The sequence below is a fragment of the Ammodytes marinus genome (assembly GCF_949987685.1).
Source record: "Ammodytes marinus genome assembly, chromosome: 12".
Lineage (NCBI taxonomy): Eukaryota > Metazoa > Chordata > Actinopteri > Uranoscopiformes > Ammodytidae > Ammodytes > Ammodytes marinus.
Window position 1 is genome coordinate 15,823,440 of NC_137216.1, and position 21,599 is coordinate 15,845,038.

Sequence of the window (21,599 nt, forward strand, 5' to 3'; positions counted from 1 at the left end):
TAATCCAACCAACTTTGTGTTTAAATTCATCAGTTTTACATGCTGTTACAGGCATTAAAATCAACAAAACCACAAGGGTACCCACATTTTTGCACAGCCAGTTTTTCACATTTTATTTTATTTCATACAACCAAATACTGCTTTTCAAAAAATCTTTGTTTGGAAAACATCCCAGTACTTAGCTGTTCCTGGTAAATTAAAGACATACCACTTTTATATATTTTTTTGTGAAAGCAGAGTCAATTATAATGCCGGCTGAGAGGGGTTCCCAAACTTTTTCATATGTCTGTATGTGAAAGAAAAATAGCATACAGCTTAACATATACTGTACTGTAGTAGCAAAGCAACAAAGGCAGACTTTTTGTGCGTCTTTTAAAGTTACACTATAATTTTTGGGTGAACAAATTAGCCATCATTCAGAGTACAAATGAAAATCGAAATTCATAAAAACCACACTTACTCAATTCAGGACATTCACTTGTTTCGCTAATACAGCCTCTAGTGGTCTGGTGTGACCAGTTTATGGCTTTAGATATTGCTGTGCTATGGCTCTTCTCTATTTGTACTACTACTTAAAGCATTTATCATCTTGCTTCAAAGGTCAACCATTATAAGCAGAATCCCACTGACGCTTTTGATTGATAGGTTCACACATAAATGGTAGTATTTTTTTAAGTTGTCATTTATAAAGAAAAAATGCACCAACCATTATGTGCTGAATTTTTTATGTGAAAGAATAGACTATGGTTTTGCATGACGACCCTATGGGCAGTAATCCATGTGAGCCCCAGATGTTGATAATGACATCACACCCTTCATGTGATTGATGCCATTCACCTCTCATCACATTGAGTGGGTGATGCCATTGAATATAAAATGATAATACTTATTAAGGATGTAAAAACAAGGCAAAAAGCCCTTTTGATTAATTAGTTGGTTTGGCCCCATGTGGTGAATTGGGGCCAATTTGCCAGAGAGTATAGGGTGGGGTTAAGGCCCAATGTTTGGGGACATCTGGCCGTAAATCTGTGGCCTTCTGTGCGATGCATGACATCACCGCACGTGCTGCTTTTCCCCCTGAGAGTGAAAGGGTGAAGCTCTGGGAAACCTTAATACTACACAAACGTTGTATAAACCCTCTGATGACTGCATTGTTATTGTGTTACTGTTGTCTCAGCATACGCCCATTCTCTAATGGCCACCTAAAGCTGTAATGGACATGACTGCCAGACCAGATTCAGTTTATCATTTCACATACTTAAAATGCTTTTCAAACTTTTATACAGATCCATTTTAGTTAATGCATTGCATGAAGATGCAAAAGATGGACTCCACCCACACACATCAATGCAATAGTTTATAAATACACAGTCAGCTCTCCAACAGTCAGCTCTTCTATGATGTAAAGGATAGGACACAGATGCACTTAGAGTCACATGGTATACTATATATGTATGTATATGTACCCTATCAAATCATTGACGAAGGACGAGAGTGTACATAACATTGATTCAATTTAAAAACAAAGAAGGCTTTCTTGTGATGCCATACCATATACCGTATAGCTGCACTGATTTACAATGGGTCCTTCAGCTCAGTGTTTTTCTTTTATGGTCCATAACTTTACTCCAAACACTCTTGTCAGCCCCCTTTATTTAGCCACTATTTGCAGCGGTTTCTGAGACATAAACAGACAAACAGATGGTTAGTGACTAGCTGACATACACATTTTGTGGCGACATATCACATTGGAATTGTTACTTGGTATCTGCTAGTTATCTGCTAGGCATGTAACAGTTGGTTATGTCAACTCTATAGGACAATACTATCTAGTCAATATGGCTAGATACAGAATATAGCTTCTTCCAAGGCTTCCATAATGGCCACTCCTGTGAACACTGCATTAATCCAATCCAAAGCAGTGTTTATCCAATTGTAGAAGGTTTCTATTAGTTGTACATTTTTAAATAATCAACTAAACCTTTGTCAAACCTGCAACTACACTCAAATCAGCAGCTTCCTCCAGGCTGACTCAGCGGTTCTGTGAAACCAGCGTCTTGCTTTCCAAGCCTGGACCCAATTGAATATGCGCTAGAAGAGCTGGCGGTAATGTGCTGGGGACACCACAACCCTGGCTCTTTGTCCATCAGTATTGATCTAAACATCATTCTTTCCCATCAAGTGACCGACACAGCTGTAGCCTGGCCGTTCTCTTATCGCACTTCTCGTCCATTAGAGTTCTGATAACCAGAGAGACTGTGAGACTCTCAGTTGTTTTCCTGTTTCATGACACTTGTTCGTCTTCTTAGTCCTTACTCCATATTTCTTACTAGCTCCTTTTTCAAGTCAAAACTCTAAAACTCAAAAAATCTCAAAACAAGGACGCCCTGACATTTTCATCAATTTTCAAATTAATTTAGTGCTGCGTTGTGACATGGTGACTGGTGAGTGTGTGCTGTTCAGAGACTAAAGGGTGAATTATTAAGGTAAAAAAATCAAGGGGAGAAGTCCAGGCATGAGTTAGGTGGTGGTGGTGGTGTGTGGGGGGGGGGGGGGGTTCACTACTTGTCAGATTTGCCCGCAGAAACAGGCACAGGCAGGCTCACATAAGGGACTCAATCTGTCATTTTAACCTTAGTTATTCCCGTATCACCACTTGAATCTGCCTGTCATGCATGCATGCGTGTGCCGTGGTCACATAGAAGGCTGATTGTAGTGCCAGCAGTGTGAGTCAGATCTGTGTAAACTTGTCTACCGCCTCTCCCCCCTTCCTTCTGCACCAATGCTGTTCAAACCCAGAGGCGGTGATAAGCAGTGCAGGAGGCCTCTGGCTGTCTGCTGCCTTTGTCAGCTGTAATGGAAGACGAGTGTGAAGTCGATTCTTATGAGAAATTTAAGTTAAACCTTCTGCGAGGAACTTTCATATGCTTATAAAACGTATTAATCTCACATAGTCACATATAAGTACATAACCTTATTGTGGTGCATCCTGCGGCCTTTATTTCACTCACCTCCTAAAGAAAATGCACTTGCCGCCTCCACGCGCTTGGGTGCTGGTGACGGAAGAACACTACCGCTTTTGTCCCAAAGGGTACCCTAGAATCAACAAAAACTGAAAGTCAGTTGTAGCCACTTTAAATACAGCGCAGTTCTCCTTGACAGTAATGTATTGTTGTGTTAAAAATACATTGACATTACAATATAGATATTAATTGGTACCCCTTAAATGAATCATTCTTGCACATACAGTAATTCATGCTCTCCAGATGCTGTATGTCCATGCTATGCAGGCTGCTGGCTGGTAGTGATCTTTCTCCCCCACAAAAACTTACATAAAAAGATTGTGAAAGCTAACTTTTTGGATGTGTGTGCGTGTGTTTTGTTCCAGACGATCTACCTCCAGAAGGCGGAGATGAAGAGGGAGACGGCGTACCCGATGCACCCCAGCAGCATCCATGGAGTGGAGGACATGTCCATGCTGGCCGAGCTGCATGAAGCCGCCATCATGCACAACCTCTACCTGCGCTACCAGAGAGACAACATCTATGTAAGGATTAAAGTCTTTATCTTTCAGCACATTTACTGTCTAACCACCATGATGTACCTGGAATCTTCTGGGCACATCGTTTTGTTCAGTGGGGCGGTTTTTGATTTTTCCTGGAACTGATAATGTGCAGTGCAGCTAAACTAAGATTTCAAATACTCAAATCAAAGGCATTGTTCATTTGAGTTACTAGCCCGTTGGTTCATCTCTCACATTCTTGCTATTTCTCTGCAATTGCCACTTCAATGGCTCTTCTCCAATTCACGTATAAGCTGCCGCACAGTGTAATGAAAAAGGTTTATACACACAATTATTTCCAGGAATCAAAAACTGTCCCTTACCCTTAACAGATGCCAGCAAAAAACTTCTTGACGACAACACGTGACAAAATACAGATAACTCCTGGAATGCACTGGCGAGTAATCAGACCTTGTAACGCCCCTTTAAGAAGGAATGATTCCTGACATTCCTGTTTGACCCCGTCTCACTCTGGGGATTATTTTCACAGTAGTGCCCTTGGAACAGGACCTGGGCTTTATTAAAAGAATCTCTGCCCGCAGTCTCGTGGTAACTATGTTTTTTCTGAAATCCTATCTCCTAATCCCATCTCATATTATTGTCTCCCCCCCCCCCCGGTCTGCCCGCACGCCATCGCAGTATGATATCATTGTGGATTGATGACCCATAAACACACTTTTTGCGAGGCTCTTTTCCCCAAAGCGCATTACCCGGGCAGGCAGGAGGATCCTAAAATATTACAGTCCTCAGTCCAAACTAGGCCACATGCTGTAGTTTAAAGACTAGTACAGTACTACAGTGACTTTGTCAGAGGAAGGAGGAAGGAAACTGGATGAATATGATGTACTGTGGATCTCACACAGAAGTTGAAAGTTCAGCTGCAACTTTGAGTTTAAAACGGAAAGCTTTCTTTCTTTCATACCATGTGTATTCTTTTGTATTCTACTGATAGTCTGTCTCGTCCTCTCTTATTTTATTTCCTCCTTTTTTTCTCCTTCTTTTGCTTAATTGTTCAGACCAACATAGGATCCATCCTAGCAGCAGTGAATCCCTATAAGCAGATAGTGGGCCTGTATGACAGCACTGCAGTTGACCTGTACAGCAAGCACCAGATGGGGGAGCTGCCTCCTCATATCTTCGCCGTGGCCAATGAGTGTTACCGCTGCCTGTGGAAGAGACATGACAGCCAGTGTGTCCTGATCAGGTTAGGAGAGATTGACTTTTAAAGGGCATGATACACCTTTTGACAAGAATAAAAAAAGACAAATTGATTAGAGGCAGCACGACAGTAGTGTATACTATGAATAAATGTAGTTTTGAGTCGTCTCATGAATGATCCTCATCTAGAGGTCTGCTCCCTACTGTAGCTTAAAGCTCCAAGGTTATTGGGTTTGGATTGTGTTATTTAACATCCCCTCCACAGCTCCAGTGTGCTTTTGGTTGGTTTTCCATTTTGTGTGGTCCGGTTTAAAAGAACACTAATTTAGGTGGACCTAATAAAAACATGTTTTTATTTGTGAAAAATGTAAACAAAAAACTAATTTTAAAATTTATGAGAAAAAAATCTTTGTCCTCAGTGGGGAGAGTGGAGCTGGGAAGACAGAGAGCACCAAGCTGCTGCTGAAGTTTCTGTCAGTGATGAGTCAGAACTCAGCGGGGACCCCCCTGTCTGAGAGGACCACCAGGGTGGAGCAGGCTCTGGTCCAGAGCAGGTACTGTGTGGGGTCCAATCAAGTTTGAGAAAATATATAGAGAGACATGGGATGTGTAAAATCATTTTCTTGGTGGCTTTTTCTGTGTCTGCAGTCCAATCATGGAAGCCTTCGGGAATGCCAAAACTGTCTACAACAATAACTCCAGTCGCTTTGGGAAGTTTATCCAACTCCACTTTTCCCAGAACGGAAACATTCAGGGAGGCTGCATCATTGACTGTATCCTTTATAATGTCTCAATAACACTGAAGTGAACTGCAGAGACATTAAATGTCCATACACTGTCTGGTACACATACACTGAAAATGTTTTCAGTTTTTCACTTGTTCTCCTTGACTTTCAATCAACAGATTTGCTGGAGAAGGTAAATTTGCAGCTGCAGCAAAACTGGATGGGCATGTTAATCAATTCAGTTGGATTAATTAGTCATCAGCATAATCCATCCACACATGATACTTTTCTGATTTCCTTCTTCCAACCATCTTCTTGTTTTCCAAGAACCGCGTGGTTCGACAGAATCCTGGAGAAAGAAACTACCACATCTTCTACGCTCTGTTAGCCGGGGCCGACACGGACCACAGAGGTTGGTTTTCTAAGAGTTTTAAAGAATAGACAAAATATCTGCCCTGGTGCCAACACTTTAACATGCACTCGGCCCCTTATTAGTGATACTAACAAGTGACTATCATTTTTGAAATATAAAAATTATGAAAATATGTATGCTCTAGCAGGAAAAGATGAATTATTTTTATTATAATTTAACATATAGCTATGTAGCCAATCTGCAGGTTTATGCAAAAAACTTTCAAATATCCATTCCATACATTTCAATAAAATATTATGAAAGGACACCATTTGAACAAACAGGAGCTAGTGGAGGAATTACATTTGTTCATTTGACAGTGAACCAATATGTGTGCTCTAGCTGTAAAATTTCCGAATCAATTTTTTTTAACTAAATGCTCTTCCTCTACGGGCTTAAGAAAGCATAAAGAGACGGATCTGCTGACATTACCCAGAAGTCTGTTTTCCACACTCTTGGGCATAGATTGTATTTGTTTGATCTGAGTTTCCTCATGTCCGTGTGTTGCAGACATGTACCTCCTGTCAGACACTCCTGATGCGTACCACTACCTGAGCCAGTCGGGCTGTGTGAAGGATAGCAGCCTGGATGACAAGCAGCTCTTTGACAGTGTGATGGTAAGGACAAGGATCAAAGAAAAAGATGTGTTTTCAGTGTAAGTGGTTTGTCTTGCATCTAGAGGGCGCCGTTGCTCTTTATCACGAGTATCACACCATTTTACCAGACAAAAACTACAGAAATGTTTGATTAGATTGTGTGATGACACGGCTCTGGAGGCACATTTGAGTGTTTTAAAGCTCCAATTATGGCAAAACAAAAACAGGTTTAACAGCTGCCACATCTTGATTTGAATGGGTCCAGTCAGTGTGTGTTTACCAATGTTCTGACTTTTTTGTCTGTGTCGTGTGGCAGGAGGCCCTGAAAGTGATGGAATTCACCGAGGAGGAGATCAGAGACGTGTTCAAGTTGCTGTCCGCTGTCCTCCAGATGGGCAACATAGAATTCATGACCGCCGGCGGAGCGCAGATCACTTCCAAAGGGGGTAGGAGGAGAAGGAATTAAGAGAGTCATATGAAAAAGTGTTAGACTGATCAGAATTTTTTTTTAATGTTTTTTATATATACATGTTCCTAATCTGTACCGTAATGTTGAAACATTGAAGGACACAATATAAATGAAAAAACATGCAATTCTTGGAATGTTTAATCCCTTTAAATTTGGAATTATTTATAGGGATTAAAATGATTCCAGGAAGTCCTGTAGATTCTAGAAAGCTACGGTATACGTTACCTCATTTAACTTGGTACTAACTATAGGTAAAATGGAGAATGGAATTCTCATTTTAGTGCACAGCAGGTTAGACATTTGTCAACAGGCAAGCATACAATTCATCTTACAGTATTACAGAGTTATTTCAATGCCCCTATAATTACTATAAAATTACAGTTATTAAGTTAACTTGTCACAGATATTACTTAATCAATTGGAAAACCAACCTATTGTTAATCACAAGAGCACAGCACTTACTAAAATGAAGTTCTCTGTTGGTGACTGATAAAAAAAAAACATTCAACAAGGATAAATGTTAACCTACAGCTTTTATAAAATGTATTAAATAATTTACTGTAAACTCTATCATTTTCCATAATGAAACAATTAAGTTAGGGATATGTTTGTGTGAGAAAAATCTTACAAAAGACAACATTTTTGACCAAACACACACAAACTGTATTTGATGTCAGTGTAAAACATATTGCATCAACCTTTAATGCTATTGTCAGGGAAAACCGGTAACATTTGGGTTTGAGTGGTAAAGTTGGGTCCAATTAAAACATCATATAATTTAAACCTAAATCAGATGATCAGTTTATCATTGATGAGGGATCACTGTGCAGTCTTCTCCATGCCCCTCACTGTGATTGACAATGCACAAGCAGACAGATAGTACGGGTAACAGGCTGTAACACGAGCTCAAGGCTCCCTTTGTTTCGCAGTGTCTGACCTCTTTTCGAAACAACCAGGGTACTAGAGCGACTACAGAATAACTACAGCTCTGCCAAGAGGGGTTTAGAGTTTCCTATAGACTGTATGGGATCATGGTATAAGTGTCACGTCGCTTGTTTGACATCAGTAACAGTCACCTTAAAGGTCTCTATTCTGCACGGGTTACACAGAAACTGACACATCTGTGCGTGCGTTTGTGTGTGTTTCAGTGGTTAGTAATGTCAGTGAGCTGCTGGGCCTGGACTCCTTCCAGCTGTCAGAGGTGTTGACCCAGCGATCCATGATCCTCAGAGGGGAGGAGATCTGCTCACCGCTCACTGTAGAGCAGGTAACAACAACCCCAGAATCCCCCCACAGCTCACACCAAACACTGAATCACTCCCTCGTCTCCGTTATTTCCCCTAGATTTCAGGGATTGAACTACCTATAATGTATGTACCCTGCTTTGCTATTATGGGCCAAAATAAATAACCTACTACATACGTACTCAGAGGTCTGCACCATAATTAAAAGACACTGAAACATACAGTAGATGTCTTTTTGTTGCCCCCCCATCCTCACTCCTCTCCCTCCCCTGTCCTGGTGACACACACACACACACACACACACACACACACACACACACACACACACACACACACACACACACACACACACACACACACACACACACACACACACACACACACACACACACACACACACACACACACACACACACACACACACACACACACACACACACACACACACACACACACACACACACACACACACACACAGGCCTTTTCTCTTCTCTGGCTCCCCCACCCCCCACCCCACCCCACCCCACCCCACATGCCTCTCCAGATCCCTTGCGTGACTCCCAGCCATTTCCTGCTTTTTGTCTGCCAGATTCCTGGCACAATAAAGCCATCATGATAGTGATCTGAGTAAAAAAAAAAAAGAAAGAAGCACAATAGAGCCAATGACTGTGAGGGCGAAGTGAGAGTCTTCTCCTCTGGTGGAAGGTTGTGCAGCCAAGACAAGTTTACCGTGATCATTTCAAAAATGTCCCTGCTGTGGTCTGTAATAATGTGAATATGTCTGCGTGTGTTATCCTCTCTGCCATATGCCGCCAGAACATTCTGACGCATGACACAAAAACTTTTTGGCTGTGCTGAAGCCTTTTGCGGCCCACTCACGCGCATACATATGGGTGAAATATGCAGAATGGACCTTTACTATTATCACAGGGACATGGAAGTCACAAGAAGGCTTTTCATGAGCAGACAAAGGCCCTGTGCTGTCACCCCTTGCTGCTCGCTGCTTGTTCTGCCTGGCCTTTTGAAGCAGCTTGTCTCTTAATAGAGTTCATTATTCCAGTCCTGGACTAGGCAAGAATGGCTTCTTCTCACACAGTGGCCAGGGGTCACCCACTCCATGACTTGCCTGCCTGCCTGCACTAGCCCCCACACCCCCCCCCCCCCACCCTATCCTGGACAAACAGCCATTCTTCTCCCCTGCTGTGACGGAGATCCTGGAGCCGCCGGCGCTCTGTTCACACCCGCTAGTTGCAAGAGGTGACGGGTGCATGATGGATAACCTAAAAAAAAAGCCCAGGAGCATTGTAGCCCCAAATACAGTACATGTACACACCGCCACACTCTTGTTTTGTTTTCAATTTGCGAGCACAATGCCTGCGGAGGAAGTGTAGCTGGCGAGCTCCAGCTTTTTTTGTTTAATATTCGAACATGCACGGATTATGTCTGGCTGGGAGGCCAACTTCACCGCAGCTGGTCAGAATCAGAATTGGTTCCAACAACAATCAGAAAAACATGGATAATAATTAACATTTGCTCAACATGTGTCATATACTGTAACTAAATTACAACAGCTTTACCTCGAAAATCACCATGGGTAACAAAAGAGAGTCTACAATCATAATAGATTGAAACAATCATAGAGGAACGTCATTATGGCTCTATAGATGTACAGATATATACATTTTTTGAAATACAATAACAACTGCCTGCAGGGCGTCCCTCTAAAGATATGTGGGTGATTAACGACCCAGTCTGTTGTGAATACAGACGTTGCCTTACGTGACAGACGCTGACATACCACACCTTTGTTTCTCCAAAGCACTATTTGTTTTACAGACACTCCGCCGAGGCCTCATGTCACTCAAACAATCAAAACTAAGTTTGTTTTTAAAAGCTATGACCACCATCCGATAGGATCAATGAAATGTACATGGTGATAGACTGATATTTCTACTTAGTATTACGGTCTGCAACAGTTGTTTTTTCCTCTCTCTTTTGTAGCCGTGTTAACCTCATCACTGTCGTGATTTGCAGGCCGTGGACTCCCGGGACTCGGTTGCCATGGCGCTTTATTCCCAGTGTTTCTCCTGGATCATAATGAGGATCAATCAGAAAATTAAAGGCAAAGACAATTTCAAGTCCATTGGCATCCTGGACATCTTCGGCTTTGAGAACTTTGAGGTGAGAAAGTTTGCTCCTTCAGTTTAGGCAGTTGAAACAAATGTATCCTATTTAGGACTGAACACTCAAATGAAATGGCTTGTCAATATGTCTCTAATTTGCCATCATTCGTGGTCCGATAGTGGTGTGGCAAACCGTCCAGTACTCGTCCACTGAGATTGGAAATTACAGCAGAAGTAGAAGACGTCTTATCTAATGGTTGAATTTAAGTACATTTTTTTAGTTTAAAGGAAACACATTTGCATCTTCATAGATGTAAAGTAGATGGAGCATTAGACATTATGTAAACATTGTATTTTATTAACAAGGTAATTCAACTTATTATATATAGACCATGTTTTTTGCCTCTTAAAATATGTCTGAGTTCAAGCTATACAGAACTGATGGCTTTGAAATCGTGTCGTGTAGGTGAACCGCTTTGAACAGTTCAACATCAACTACGCCAACGAGAAACTGCAGGAGTACTTCAACAAGCACATCTTCTCTCTGGAACAGCTGGAGTACAACAGGTACGGAGAGGTTTTTAATCTGTCTAAACACTTCAAGGCGTATGGTTCTACAGCTTCGGGAAAATAAATAAAAAAATAAATAAGACTTTTCATGTGTTTGGAGGGTTTGGAGACAAACATGGCCAGGCGTTAGAGGGGTTGGGGGGAGGGGGGGGGGGGTGAGCCTCTTCATGGCAACACAGGCAAAGTGCCAGAGGTTTTGGATTTGGCTCAGTGTCTCCCCCCAGGCAGTTGTTTTGTTGTATAGCAGCTTGGACATGGCTCATTTCATCACATGCTCATGCTGGACAATACAGCCATTATGTCTTCCAAGGTGTTCATATTTATACATATAAATGGTGTGTGTGTGTGTGTGTGTGTATGTGTGTGTGTGTGTGTGTGTGTGTGTGTGTGTGTTTGTGTTATCCTTGCAGGGAGGGGATCCAGTGGGAGGCCATTGACTGGATGGATAACGCTGAGTGTCTGGATCTCATAGAGAAGGTAACAGACAGTCAGTCGGACCCTGAGGGAGCAAAGTCACCACTAGCATAGACTCGCTAACCGCTAACCGCCAGCCACAGCAGTGTGCGCGCTGACCCAGACGCCACACTGTGCTCACATTGACCTCCGTCTCCTGCTTCTATCATTACATAGTCTCATTTCGCATGGTGTGTGCACGGTAATGCACACCACTCGGCGGTTGGAGCTATACGGTCGAATTGAAGCATTAAGTCAATTTGTGTTGTTTTATTGCCACAGTTATAATGATGGCTGAAACCAAGCTTTCTCCGGAGGTGGGCTTGAGTTTGAAAGGTTTATTGGGTCAAAGTCACCCAACTTGGAAAGTTTTAACAGGGGAAAGTGTGGTGGCAAATTGACTTGGTATGCAAGAAGACTATAGACTGTGTGTTGGCTTGAAGGCCCTGTATAAGGTGATCTAAGGTGTTGCTGCCAAATAAAAATGCATGATCTCTGTGTGAGCATTCTTTTCATAAAACCAAAGAGAAAATTGAACGAATTATTATGTTTCTTCCTTGACACATTGTTATAATAAATGCAGCCAGATGTGCCCCCCCCAATGGGATTATGACTAGTTCCGTCATGACTGCATATGTGTGTTTCACCCTCTCTGCTCCTCTGTCTGTCTCCCCCCTTTAGAAACTGGGCATGTTGGCTCTTATCAACGAGGAGAGTCGCTTCCCCAAAGGCACGGACTACACCCTTTTGGAGAAACTGCACAGTCGACACGCAGTGAGTCCACACACACACACACACACGTGAAAAACACACAACGAAACCTCTCAGGCAGACACTCACAAAGACATAGAAATTACACACATCCCTCGACAAAAGTTCCTTAACCACTAGTTAAAAGAAATGCCTTTGCCAGCTAAGGCAGTCTCAAAATAGTTAAACCTGATGACTCTCCTGTTTGCCTTCGGTGCAGCATTGTTGCTTCTGTACAAGCATGCCCCCCCTCCCCTTCTCTCACATGCAAACACAACAATGCTGAAATGTGATCAGCCATTCTCCGCGCCCGATCAGCATTGTACACAGGACAAAAAAGAGTGTCCTCGTAAAACCCAACAGGGTTTTTATTTCTGCGGCAGCTGGAAGAAAACAGGAGAGTTACATTCTCCCTGAGGTGTCTGCCTCCCCCACTCAAGACTTTGAAGGTGGTATGTTTACTGCTGATGTCGTTAGTCCATTTCTTGATAGATTCAATGACAGCAAATTAATTAGCAACAATTATGCTAAAGGTTGAATCATTATTTATCAAGGAAAATGGCAGGTTTTTCTAAAAACTTCAAATATAAAAGGAATTGTTGTTTTTTTAAATGTATTTTAACTTTTGAAGTCAAATCACGAGACACAGAAACACAGATAACCAATGCATAAATGAAACAGGAGAAACAAGTATAAAGAAAAGGAAAAAAATAGTCTATCTTTGTTTATGGTTTTCAAAAACGCAGCCATCTGTTTTAAAGTAGGACAGTTCAGGTTATTATATTTGCCAAATGTATGGCACTAACCTGTTATTGGAATCATCAGGCAGACAGTATTGTCATTGTAAATGTATTGGTTTGGTATTGAAATAAACTGAACCGTTTTCTTTTGATTTTGACAGTATTTATAAGTTGCAGCCCTAGCCCAACGACTCTACCCGTTGCAGCCCTAGACGACTCTACCCGCTCCACTTAATGTCATCTTAAATAATGACATAGACGTGAACTGTGTTTCTGAAAATCACTAGTGTCTTTGTCCTTTCTCCTCAGACAAACCAATACTACGTGAAGCCTAGAGTGAACGACCACCAGTTTGGCATCAAGCACTACGCTGGGGAGGTAATTAACAACTCTTACTGACACACACACACACACACACACACACACACACACACACACACGCACATGCACACGCACACGCACACACCCACAGACACACAGACACACACTCCTACACAGACACTAGTTTCCTCTTCCTGCCTGAAGGAGTAAGGTGGGGGAAGTGAGGTCATTTTTGGATGGGCCAGCAGGGTCTTCTTTGCCAAAAAAATCATCTACAGGATGTTGATTCTACATCCCCTCCTCCACTGTCCTTTTTTGTTTTAGCTGAGTCAGAAGAAACCGCAACACCGTCGTTCACCTCGCCTTCCTTTGCTTACATGACGGCAGAGCTGACTCCTGACAGAAGGGCAGAGAAAGGCAAAAAAAAGGGTTCAGGGAAGAGGCACACATGTAGAGAGAGAGTACAGCATAGAAAGAGGGAAGGAGAGAAGAAAGGTTTGCCTTGATAAAGAAACGGCCTCATGTAGCCTCCAGTCAGTGTGAGTGTGGCAGCTCACAAGTCACAAGCCTGGCATGGATGTGTAGATAATGACTTGGTCGAAAACAGGGCAGGCAGGCCAACCAGTTGTTCTCTCTCTCTCTCTCTCTCTCTCTCTCTCTCTCTCTCTCTCCCTCTCACTCTCTCTCCAGTGTGCCTCTGTGGTGATTTTTTGTCGCCTCTCTGAAAGCTCCTTCTGTTTTCTGAAACTTTTCAGTGAGTTCAGCAGGGGAGAAAAGTAGCATCCTCTCATCGATTTGATTAGGAAAATGCACCCAAATTAAATTAAGTGTCTTGACCAACCAAACATCTTCACCAAACCTTGTGAACTCAGGGGTCAAATACTGTATGAACATGTATGTGTGTGTCTGTAGCAACAATGCAAAGAAGCAACTTAGCAAACTGTATTTTATCCGTGGAGTAAGTGTGTTGATCAGTGAACTCATCACCTACAAGATTGTTTGCGTTCAAACAATTGCTTTTCTCTGTAGCATCATGAGACCATCCCGGTTAACAGTCTTAGTTAACCGACAACAGACACAGAGAGCCCTTTTGTGTGCCGGTCCATTCCAATGACAGAGGAATGGGGTGTAATTAGTGTGTCTGATTTATAAATACACGTGTCTTCAAGTTCGGATCTCAAGGCTCGGCGAATAGCCAGGACATGGCGGTTGTTATTGGATTATAGTATACACACACAGCTCTGAATACAGCAACACACACACACTCCACAAACACAGTCTCAGAGTGCATTACAGTGGAGAGGAATGGTGTGTTGCTAAGACGAAGGCTGAACACAACTCGACAGGTGCTGCACTCTAAAGAGGCCTTACCCCCGCCCTTGTCTTTGTTCACACAGCCACTCATACACACATTTTACTGTCCCCACTCATGTCCCACTTTGTGCATATATGTGTGAATGTTTTCAAATTCACCCAATGTATCCAGAAGATGAATACAGTGCATATACTGTACATGTGGACTAATCAGCTTGGTTTCCGTAGTAATGCCCAATCTGTGCTGGATTGACATTAAACCACTAAATATTAAATTTTTGGCTCTAAGCATGTATTGTGTAATGTGAATCATGAATCCCAGTGAACAAAAACCCAACACTAAATAGGTATTAATGTTCATCATTTATTGTGTCTTCAGAGCATATTCAGCTTTATGGATTTTAACCTTTGACCTTTCATGACTGGACGTGTTGAGAATATCTTTATAAGCCTGAATCATGTTGCTGCAAATCACTCTGAAGCAAATTGCAAAATGTGTATTCTCTGTTGATATGTATTTACAGAGTACACAGAACATGTACAGTATATGGCCAAAGTATATCATTTCAATAGGAAGATATTATCGTATTTCCTCTTTTGATGTATTTATTATTTTAAGGTCTTTTGATTGCTAGGTCTTATCACATTTTCTTGTACCGCTGTATAACATCTGTTAGGTCTTGTCTCATGCACTGTATTATCTTAACTTATCCTTAACTCACTCTTCTTGTTTCCCCACCTCTGTTTTAAAGGTGCTTTATGACGTGCGTGGGATCCTGGAGAAGAACAGAGACACCTTCAGGGACGACATCTTGTTTATTCTCAAAGACAGCAGGTAAGCATATCACATGTCTGTTGCCTACTGCACGTTAAACACACACCCCCCCTTTTATCATTCAGTTCACATGCAAGTTCTTTTTTCAAACCACCTTTTCGGCAGGCTGGACTTCATCTATGACCTCTTTGAGCGCGTCGGTAGCAGGAACGGAGATGAGACCCTGAAAATGGGCACGGCACGACGCAAGCCCACCGTCAGCTCTCAGTTCAGGGTGAGCATGTATGAAGCTCCTGTCATCTCACTATTATTCCATTGTATAATGTATCCTCACACAGATAAGGACGTTAATTGTCTCCCATGTTGCTGCCTGTTGCATGTAATGACCTCTTAACCCTTAACATTTGTCTCTCATGATGGGTGTCAGAACGGGGACAAGGAGAAAAAAATGTGGGGATAAAAATCCAGAAGACAGAGAGTGTGGAAGGAGTTTGCTGTCAGTCAGTGTGATCTCAAGAGAATGATGGCTGATGGGATGTATGAAATATATGTGGTTGTGGTGGTGAAGGAGAGAGAGGGGGGGGGGTGCAGTGGGAGGTCTCTTAGCTTAGCATGTCCTAACTGCAGTGGGGGATAGGGAAGAGGGAGCGGGGGGGTGGGGGGGGGGATTTGGAAGGCTGCCCTCTGGCCTACAGCTCCTAAAGCCCGGGGATTAGAGTTGATGGCTGGGCAGAGAGGGGGCCAAGCAGAGGCCAACCACGCCAGGCCAGGCCTTGCTGGAGACAGACTGTCTGAGGCAGCAAGGAGGAGAGTGAGGCTGACAATATAGCCAGTTCAAGGGTCCTCAGTGTGTGTATGTGTGTGTGAGAGAGTGATTGTGCTTTCCCTGTTTAATGTAAATATGGACAGAGTAAGAGACATAAAGTTACTATACACATTTACTAATGACCTCAGGACTTTTATTTTTGTACATTGTTTTATAGATACTTTTATTAAACCAGGGTCTGAAAACGTCTTCTGCAATAGGCCCCGTAACAGTGGTTGAAAGTAAATAAGTACGTTGTTGTTCACTCAAATCCTATATAAGTTCAATTGTGTGGTACTTTTCTTTGAGTATTTCTACTTTCTGCTGCTTTTACTCCGCTACAGCTAATTTGTATGTGTCATTAAAAAAGTGTAGGTGCCATTTTGACCGTAGCAGACATGAACTACTTATGAATTTTCTGAAATAAGGTTACTTTTTTCCTATTTTCTTCTTCTAAAGCAGTGTCTCTCTATTCTGTCTTCTTCAAAGTTTCTCCAACTCATTTTTGAAATCCTTCAAACATGTTGACTTCTGTCAGAAACTGGTTGGAATAATCTAACTAAGACTAGATAGACGCGCTGTCATATTGATACCTTTACTTAGAATTGTATCATTTCCTCCAGCACAGCCATGTAAATGCACACGCAAACAAACACACAATAGGCAAAGTACTGAGCAACTAATAAGGTCAGGCTTGTTTGGATCGTACTTTTTATTTTTTTAACCCATTGATGACGGCTGCTGCGCGATGCCACATTGGCTCTCCTGCCTGATGCTGCGTTGCGCAGCATTATTACTTTATCTAATTTTCATGGCATTCCCAGCATAGAATGCACCGTCATTGGTTCAAATACACATGAGGTGGGTTTTGTTGATTTTTTTAAGACCACGTGACCACCCAAAAGTTGTGTGGTTTGCCGAAAATCATGTCAATCAAAAAAATTAAAAATTAAAAAATAAAACAAAATAATAAAAAAAATACGCCAGCTATGTCGGCGACAGAACAGTTAGTGGCGTTTGGTGCGCAGAATCAAGGTCTACTATAGACTACTGACGAAAATCACACAACACATTGCATCTATTTATTAACAATATTTAATAATTTTCTAATTCATCTAATTTTGACGATTTTTAGAAATATTTGTTTATATTTGGTTTGTAAGCGCTAAGGGAGCATGTTTAAATAAAACCTGTGAACCTTAACTTTTAAATGTATTTTATTTCATGTTTCTATGTGCTACACAGGCTTAGATATTAAGGTTTTGGTAGACTTGACAATTCGTACTATTTTTTCAGAAAACCCTCAGGCATTAAGGACATGCATCCTAGATTGCCATAGTCATCAATGGGTTAAGGGGAGACGCACATGCATAAATTGCTAAATAGACATGAAGGAATATGTTAAGACTTCTCTGCTGTGCTGATCTCAAATGTCTTGTTGCTGATGTGTTTCAGGACTCTCTTCATTCCCTGATGGCCACACTTAGTGCCTCCAACCCCTTTTTTGTACGCTGCATCAAACCAAACATGGACAAGGTAGGTCACGCAAATTTCATTGAACACACACACACACACACACACACACACACACACACACACACACACACACACACACACACACACAAAAAGAAGTTGCCATGTCAGGTCTTGCCAAGGTTAGTGCCTGCAAAGTTAAACCACCATATGTTGCTATTCATAGCTCCCATTGCTCAGAGCTAATATTAGTCTTAAATCTCATTACTGCAGAGCCGTATACATTTTTATTTTTTTGTTTTATTTTTGCTACTAATAAACCGATGCCGCTCCTCCTCCACTCTCAAACAAAAACGAGCTGCGTACCAGCACATTCCTACCACTCCTTCTCTCTTTACCAGAGTTCGGAGGTCACTCTAGACACTCCAGCCACAGTGGCTTGGTTGACATGCATCTGTTTATTTACTATTGCCTCTATTTCTCCACTACACTTAACTGCAACAAAAAAAACATGTGTTCCCCCTTTTATTGGATAGTTAGAGTATTGGTTATATTACGCTCCTTTGTTTCTGTGTGATAGAGTGAACTGTCTGCTGCTCTGTAATACAGTATGTTACTGTTACTTATTAATGTACACAGTGTAGTGATAGTCTACTTCTCTGCGCTCTAACCTCCCACCTCCTATATATCATTCAACACTTTCCCGCTTACATATTAGCATGGAAACAATCTCTCACCCTCTTTCTCTCTCTCAACTAGCCCCCCGTTTTCTTTTGCCTTTCTCTCTCCCCCATTGGATTTACTCACCTGGCATTGGTTGGTCAAGATGGAACAAGCCATGCCTCTGTTAATCCCGCAGTATGACAGGATTGCGTGCACAATCCTCTGATGTGATTGCATGCATACAAACTCTCTATCACACACACACACACACACACACACACACACACACACACACACACACACACACACACACACACACTCACAAACACACGTGTATTTGTGCAATTTACTTGCCTTGACTGTCACTGAGGGGATGGGTCAGCTTGTTTTTGCTCAAACAAGTCAACATGCCGTGCCTCGTTCAGCCGGCTAAATCCTCTGTTAAAGAGCAGAGTTCACAGCCTCTGAGTGGTATGCACCGTACTGTATATGTGTGGGTGTGTGTGTGTGTGTGTGTGTGTGTGTTTTGATTACGAACATGAACATATGCAAGCGTGCGAGCGGCTATGCATGCGAGTGCCTCTGTTTCCATGCATAGGAGGGAGCATTAGCCTGTAATTAGATTTATAAATTGACACATTTGGGGAATGCTGCAGTCCTGTGTGGGACTTATCCGGCGCTGTTTGCCCTCTGGTGACAGTGGCCTTGGTGTGATCCCTGTGAGCGATTTGCACAGCCTGCGTACAAGTGTAAGGCGGCACACATCACAGTTCTTTTCCGAGAATCAGGCCTGAGGATCATTGGTAACACAGAGCTGTGAACAATGCAGCTGATTATTCCAGCCTCCACAGTTGGCAAGGCCTGGCTCAATGCTGTTCAGGTTTCTCTCCTACGGCATGTTTTACTTCTTTGCAGTAACCTGATTGTGTTAATGTAAAATGATATTACCCACCATGATAATTTACTTCTTAGTTCAAGTAAGATCATTTGAGTTGGTGTGTGGGTTCAACAGTGTAGGACCACTCTCGGATATATCTAACAAAACATCAATAGAGCTGAGTAAGGCCTTTATGCATCTTCATTTTCATTGAATACCTACAACGACATAATCAAGTAAACTGAGAGCTGCTGGTGTTGCCCCCCTGAGAGGAGGAAACAGAGGTTTTCTTGGGGTTTGTAGTTTTTATTGCTTCATAGGTGCTCTGTTGATTGTCATCTGCAGAAGGCCAACCAGTTTGATCCTGATGTGGTCCTGAACCAGTTGAGATACTCTGGGATGCTGGAAACTGTGAAGATCCGCAGGGCTGGTTTCCCTGTCCGAAGAACCTTTGATGACTTCTACAGCAGGTCAGCAAAATACCCCAAAAATAAATACTGGGTTATTTACAGTATCTGTGTATGTAAATGTTAATGTGTGTGTGTGTGTGTGTGTGTGTGTGTGTGTGTGTGTGTGTGTGTGTGTGTTTTCCTCAGGTACAAGATGATCATAATGAGCAAAATCCACCCACACGACTTAAAGCAGAACTGCACAGAGCTTCTCACGCTTCACGACAAAGCCAAGAAAGAGTGGCAACTGGGGAAGACAAAGGTGGAGCACCTATTCACACACACACACACACACACACACACACACACACACACACACACACACACACACACACACACACACACACACACAAGCGGCCACACACACATTTGTGACACAGCAACCCTCAACTTTTCAACCTGATTGCTAACATTAGCCAAAAGCCAGAGCCTTAAACCTCAGTCCCCTTAATGTGACTGTGAATAATACCAGTGCTAACACACACACACACACACACACACACACACACACACACACACACACACACACACACACACACACACACACACACACACACACACACACACACACACACACACATACATACATACATACACACCTTCGATCAGGATACAGTTGCAGGCTCAGAGCACAGGAGAACACAGATGGGCAGGAAGAGGGATCAGGTGAAGTTTTAGTTTCATGTTTTCCTTTTAAAGTCTGCAGTGCACCAGTAAATCACCTGCATGCTCTCTAAAAAAATTTGCTGCCAGTCAAAAATCACTGTTCGAGCATGTTCTTCAAAACATAAAGATATATGGACACATCCATAAAGATGCAATGGTCTGCAGAAATATCACAAGAGCATATTGGTTCAATTTGGCGTCTTCTGGGTTATTTTCTGAAGAAGTCAAGCTGCCGTCATTCCCAGGCTGTTAATGTGTGCCCACAGCTTGGGGCGGCCACAACTGTGACTCACGTCCCAAAGATTTTTTTTCTGAGCCGGTTGTGGTTGACCTATACTGCTCTCCTGTTGACAACCACAGAGTTACAAGGCTACTCCTTAATAAACCCTGACACCGCATGCAACAACTGTTACAGTAACTGTTGCCCAGTGTGTGGGGGCACTTACCGTAATCCCAAGGCAGTCTTCTTATTTGAAGCCGGAAAAAGTGTTAGCCTCTTGACACTCATAGGGCTGTCGATTTCATAAATTAAACTGATAGCGAGGTATTTCTATTGGAGGTGTTGGTGAAGTGCACATCTCATGCATCTGCAAGAATAGTTTTTTTTTACAAAAATATATGCAATGAAGATCAGAGTGATGCTTTTCTTTTATTTATCTTTTTCCTCTTTGCTCTTAATTTTTTTTCTTTTTTGGACTCTCTCTCTTTCAAACAATCATCAACTCCCCGTGCCCAGAAACCTCTCTAAATGATTAACCTTTAATGACTTGTTTCATCCGGCAGTGAACGCCTCTTTGCTTCATGTCAAAAAAACTCTGCACAACAGAGAGAGTTTATTAATAAAACAGCTTTCTTGAAAACCGCAAAATCCAATTTTTTTTCCCACTGTTACTTCCTGCTCTAAGTTGTGGTTCCACCAAGGCCGTTAAATCCCCTTTCTGAAGAGATTTTTTCATATTTGTTGGTTCCCTTTTAGACTGTTTGGTTGCAATGCCCCATCTGGCTGGCACCGGTATGAATTCCATCAGCTGCGCACATGGCATGCCGAAATATACATCAAGACTGAATTTTTTTTTGATGTGAACCACATGTTGTTTCTTAATGAATGTATTCGGCACATAACCACAAATGTGCACATGCCTATGTCTGTTAAAGTTTCCCACACAGTCATTGTGTATTGCTGACTTCAGAGAGTTGGAGTAACACTTCATTATGCACACAGGGTCAGCACACAACTTGCTGTTTGGCTGACTCTGCAGTTGAATGCTGCACTTTACACTTATACATAGAAAAGGGAAGAAAGGAAAAGAAGCTACCGTGCCTATTCAAGACCCAAACATGCAAAGAGTTGGTTGATTTTATGTCAGTCTCCCCACATGCTTGTGTTTCTGACGGCAGCGTTATATGTTTGGGCTCCGGTAAGCGTAGTGTGGCTTGTGGGAATGGGGGGGAGG

The 21,599-nt window shown here is 42.3% G+C and overlaps 1 protein-coding gene across 1 annotated transcript in view; it reads left to right on the plus strand.

The window, feature by feature from the left end:
* myo10l3 (myosin X, like 3) overlaps positions 1-21,599 on the plus strand; it is a 57,032-nt gene that overhangs the window by 19,935 nt on the left and 15,498 nt on the right. The window contains exons 3-20 of the mRNA XM_080038618.1: positions 3,389-3,547; positions 4,579-4,766; positions 5,140-5,274; positions 5,369-5,507; positions 5,773-5,857; positions 6,368-6,474; positions 6,770-6,899; positions 8,071-8,189; positions 10,201-10,347; positions 10,756-10,856; positions 11,270-11,336; positions 11,994-12,086; positions 13,112-13,180; positions 15,190-15,272; positions 15,378-15,486; positions 17,473-17,553; positions 19,376-19,500; positions 19,627-19,741. Of these exons, the coding sequence (XP_079894744.1) occupies positions 3,389-3,547; positions 4,579-4,766; positions 5,140-5,274; positions 5,369-5,507; positions 5,773-5,857; positions 6,368-6,474; positions 6,770-6,899; positions 8,071-8,189; positions 10,201-10,347; positions 10,756-10,856; positions 11,270-11,336; positions 11,994-12,086; positions 13,112-13,180; positions 15,190-15,272; positions 15,378-15,486; positions 17,473-17,553; positions 19,376-19,500; positions 19,627-19,741 (2,052 nt within the window). The remainder of the gene's footprint in view (positions 1-3,388; positions 3,548-4,578; positions 4,767-5,139; positions 5,275-5,368; positions 5,508-5,772; positions 5,858-6,367; positions 6,475-6,769; positions 6,900-8,070; positions 8,190-10,200; positions 10,348-10,755; positions 10,857-11,269; positions 11,337-11,993; positions 12,087-13,111; positions 13,181-15,189; positions 15,273-15,377; positions 15,487-17,472; positions 17,554-19,375; positions 19,501-19,626; positions 19,742-21,599) is intronic.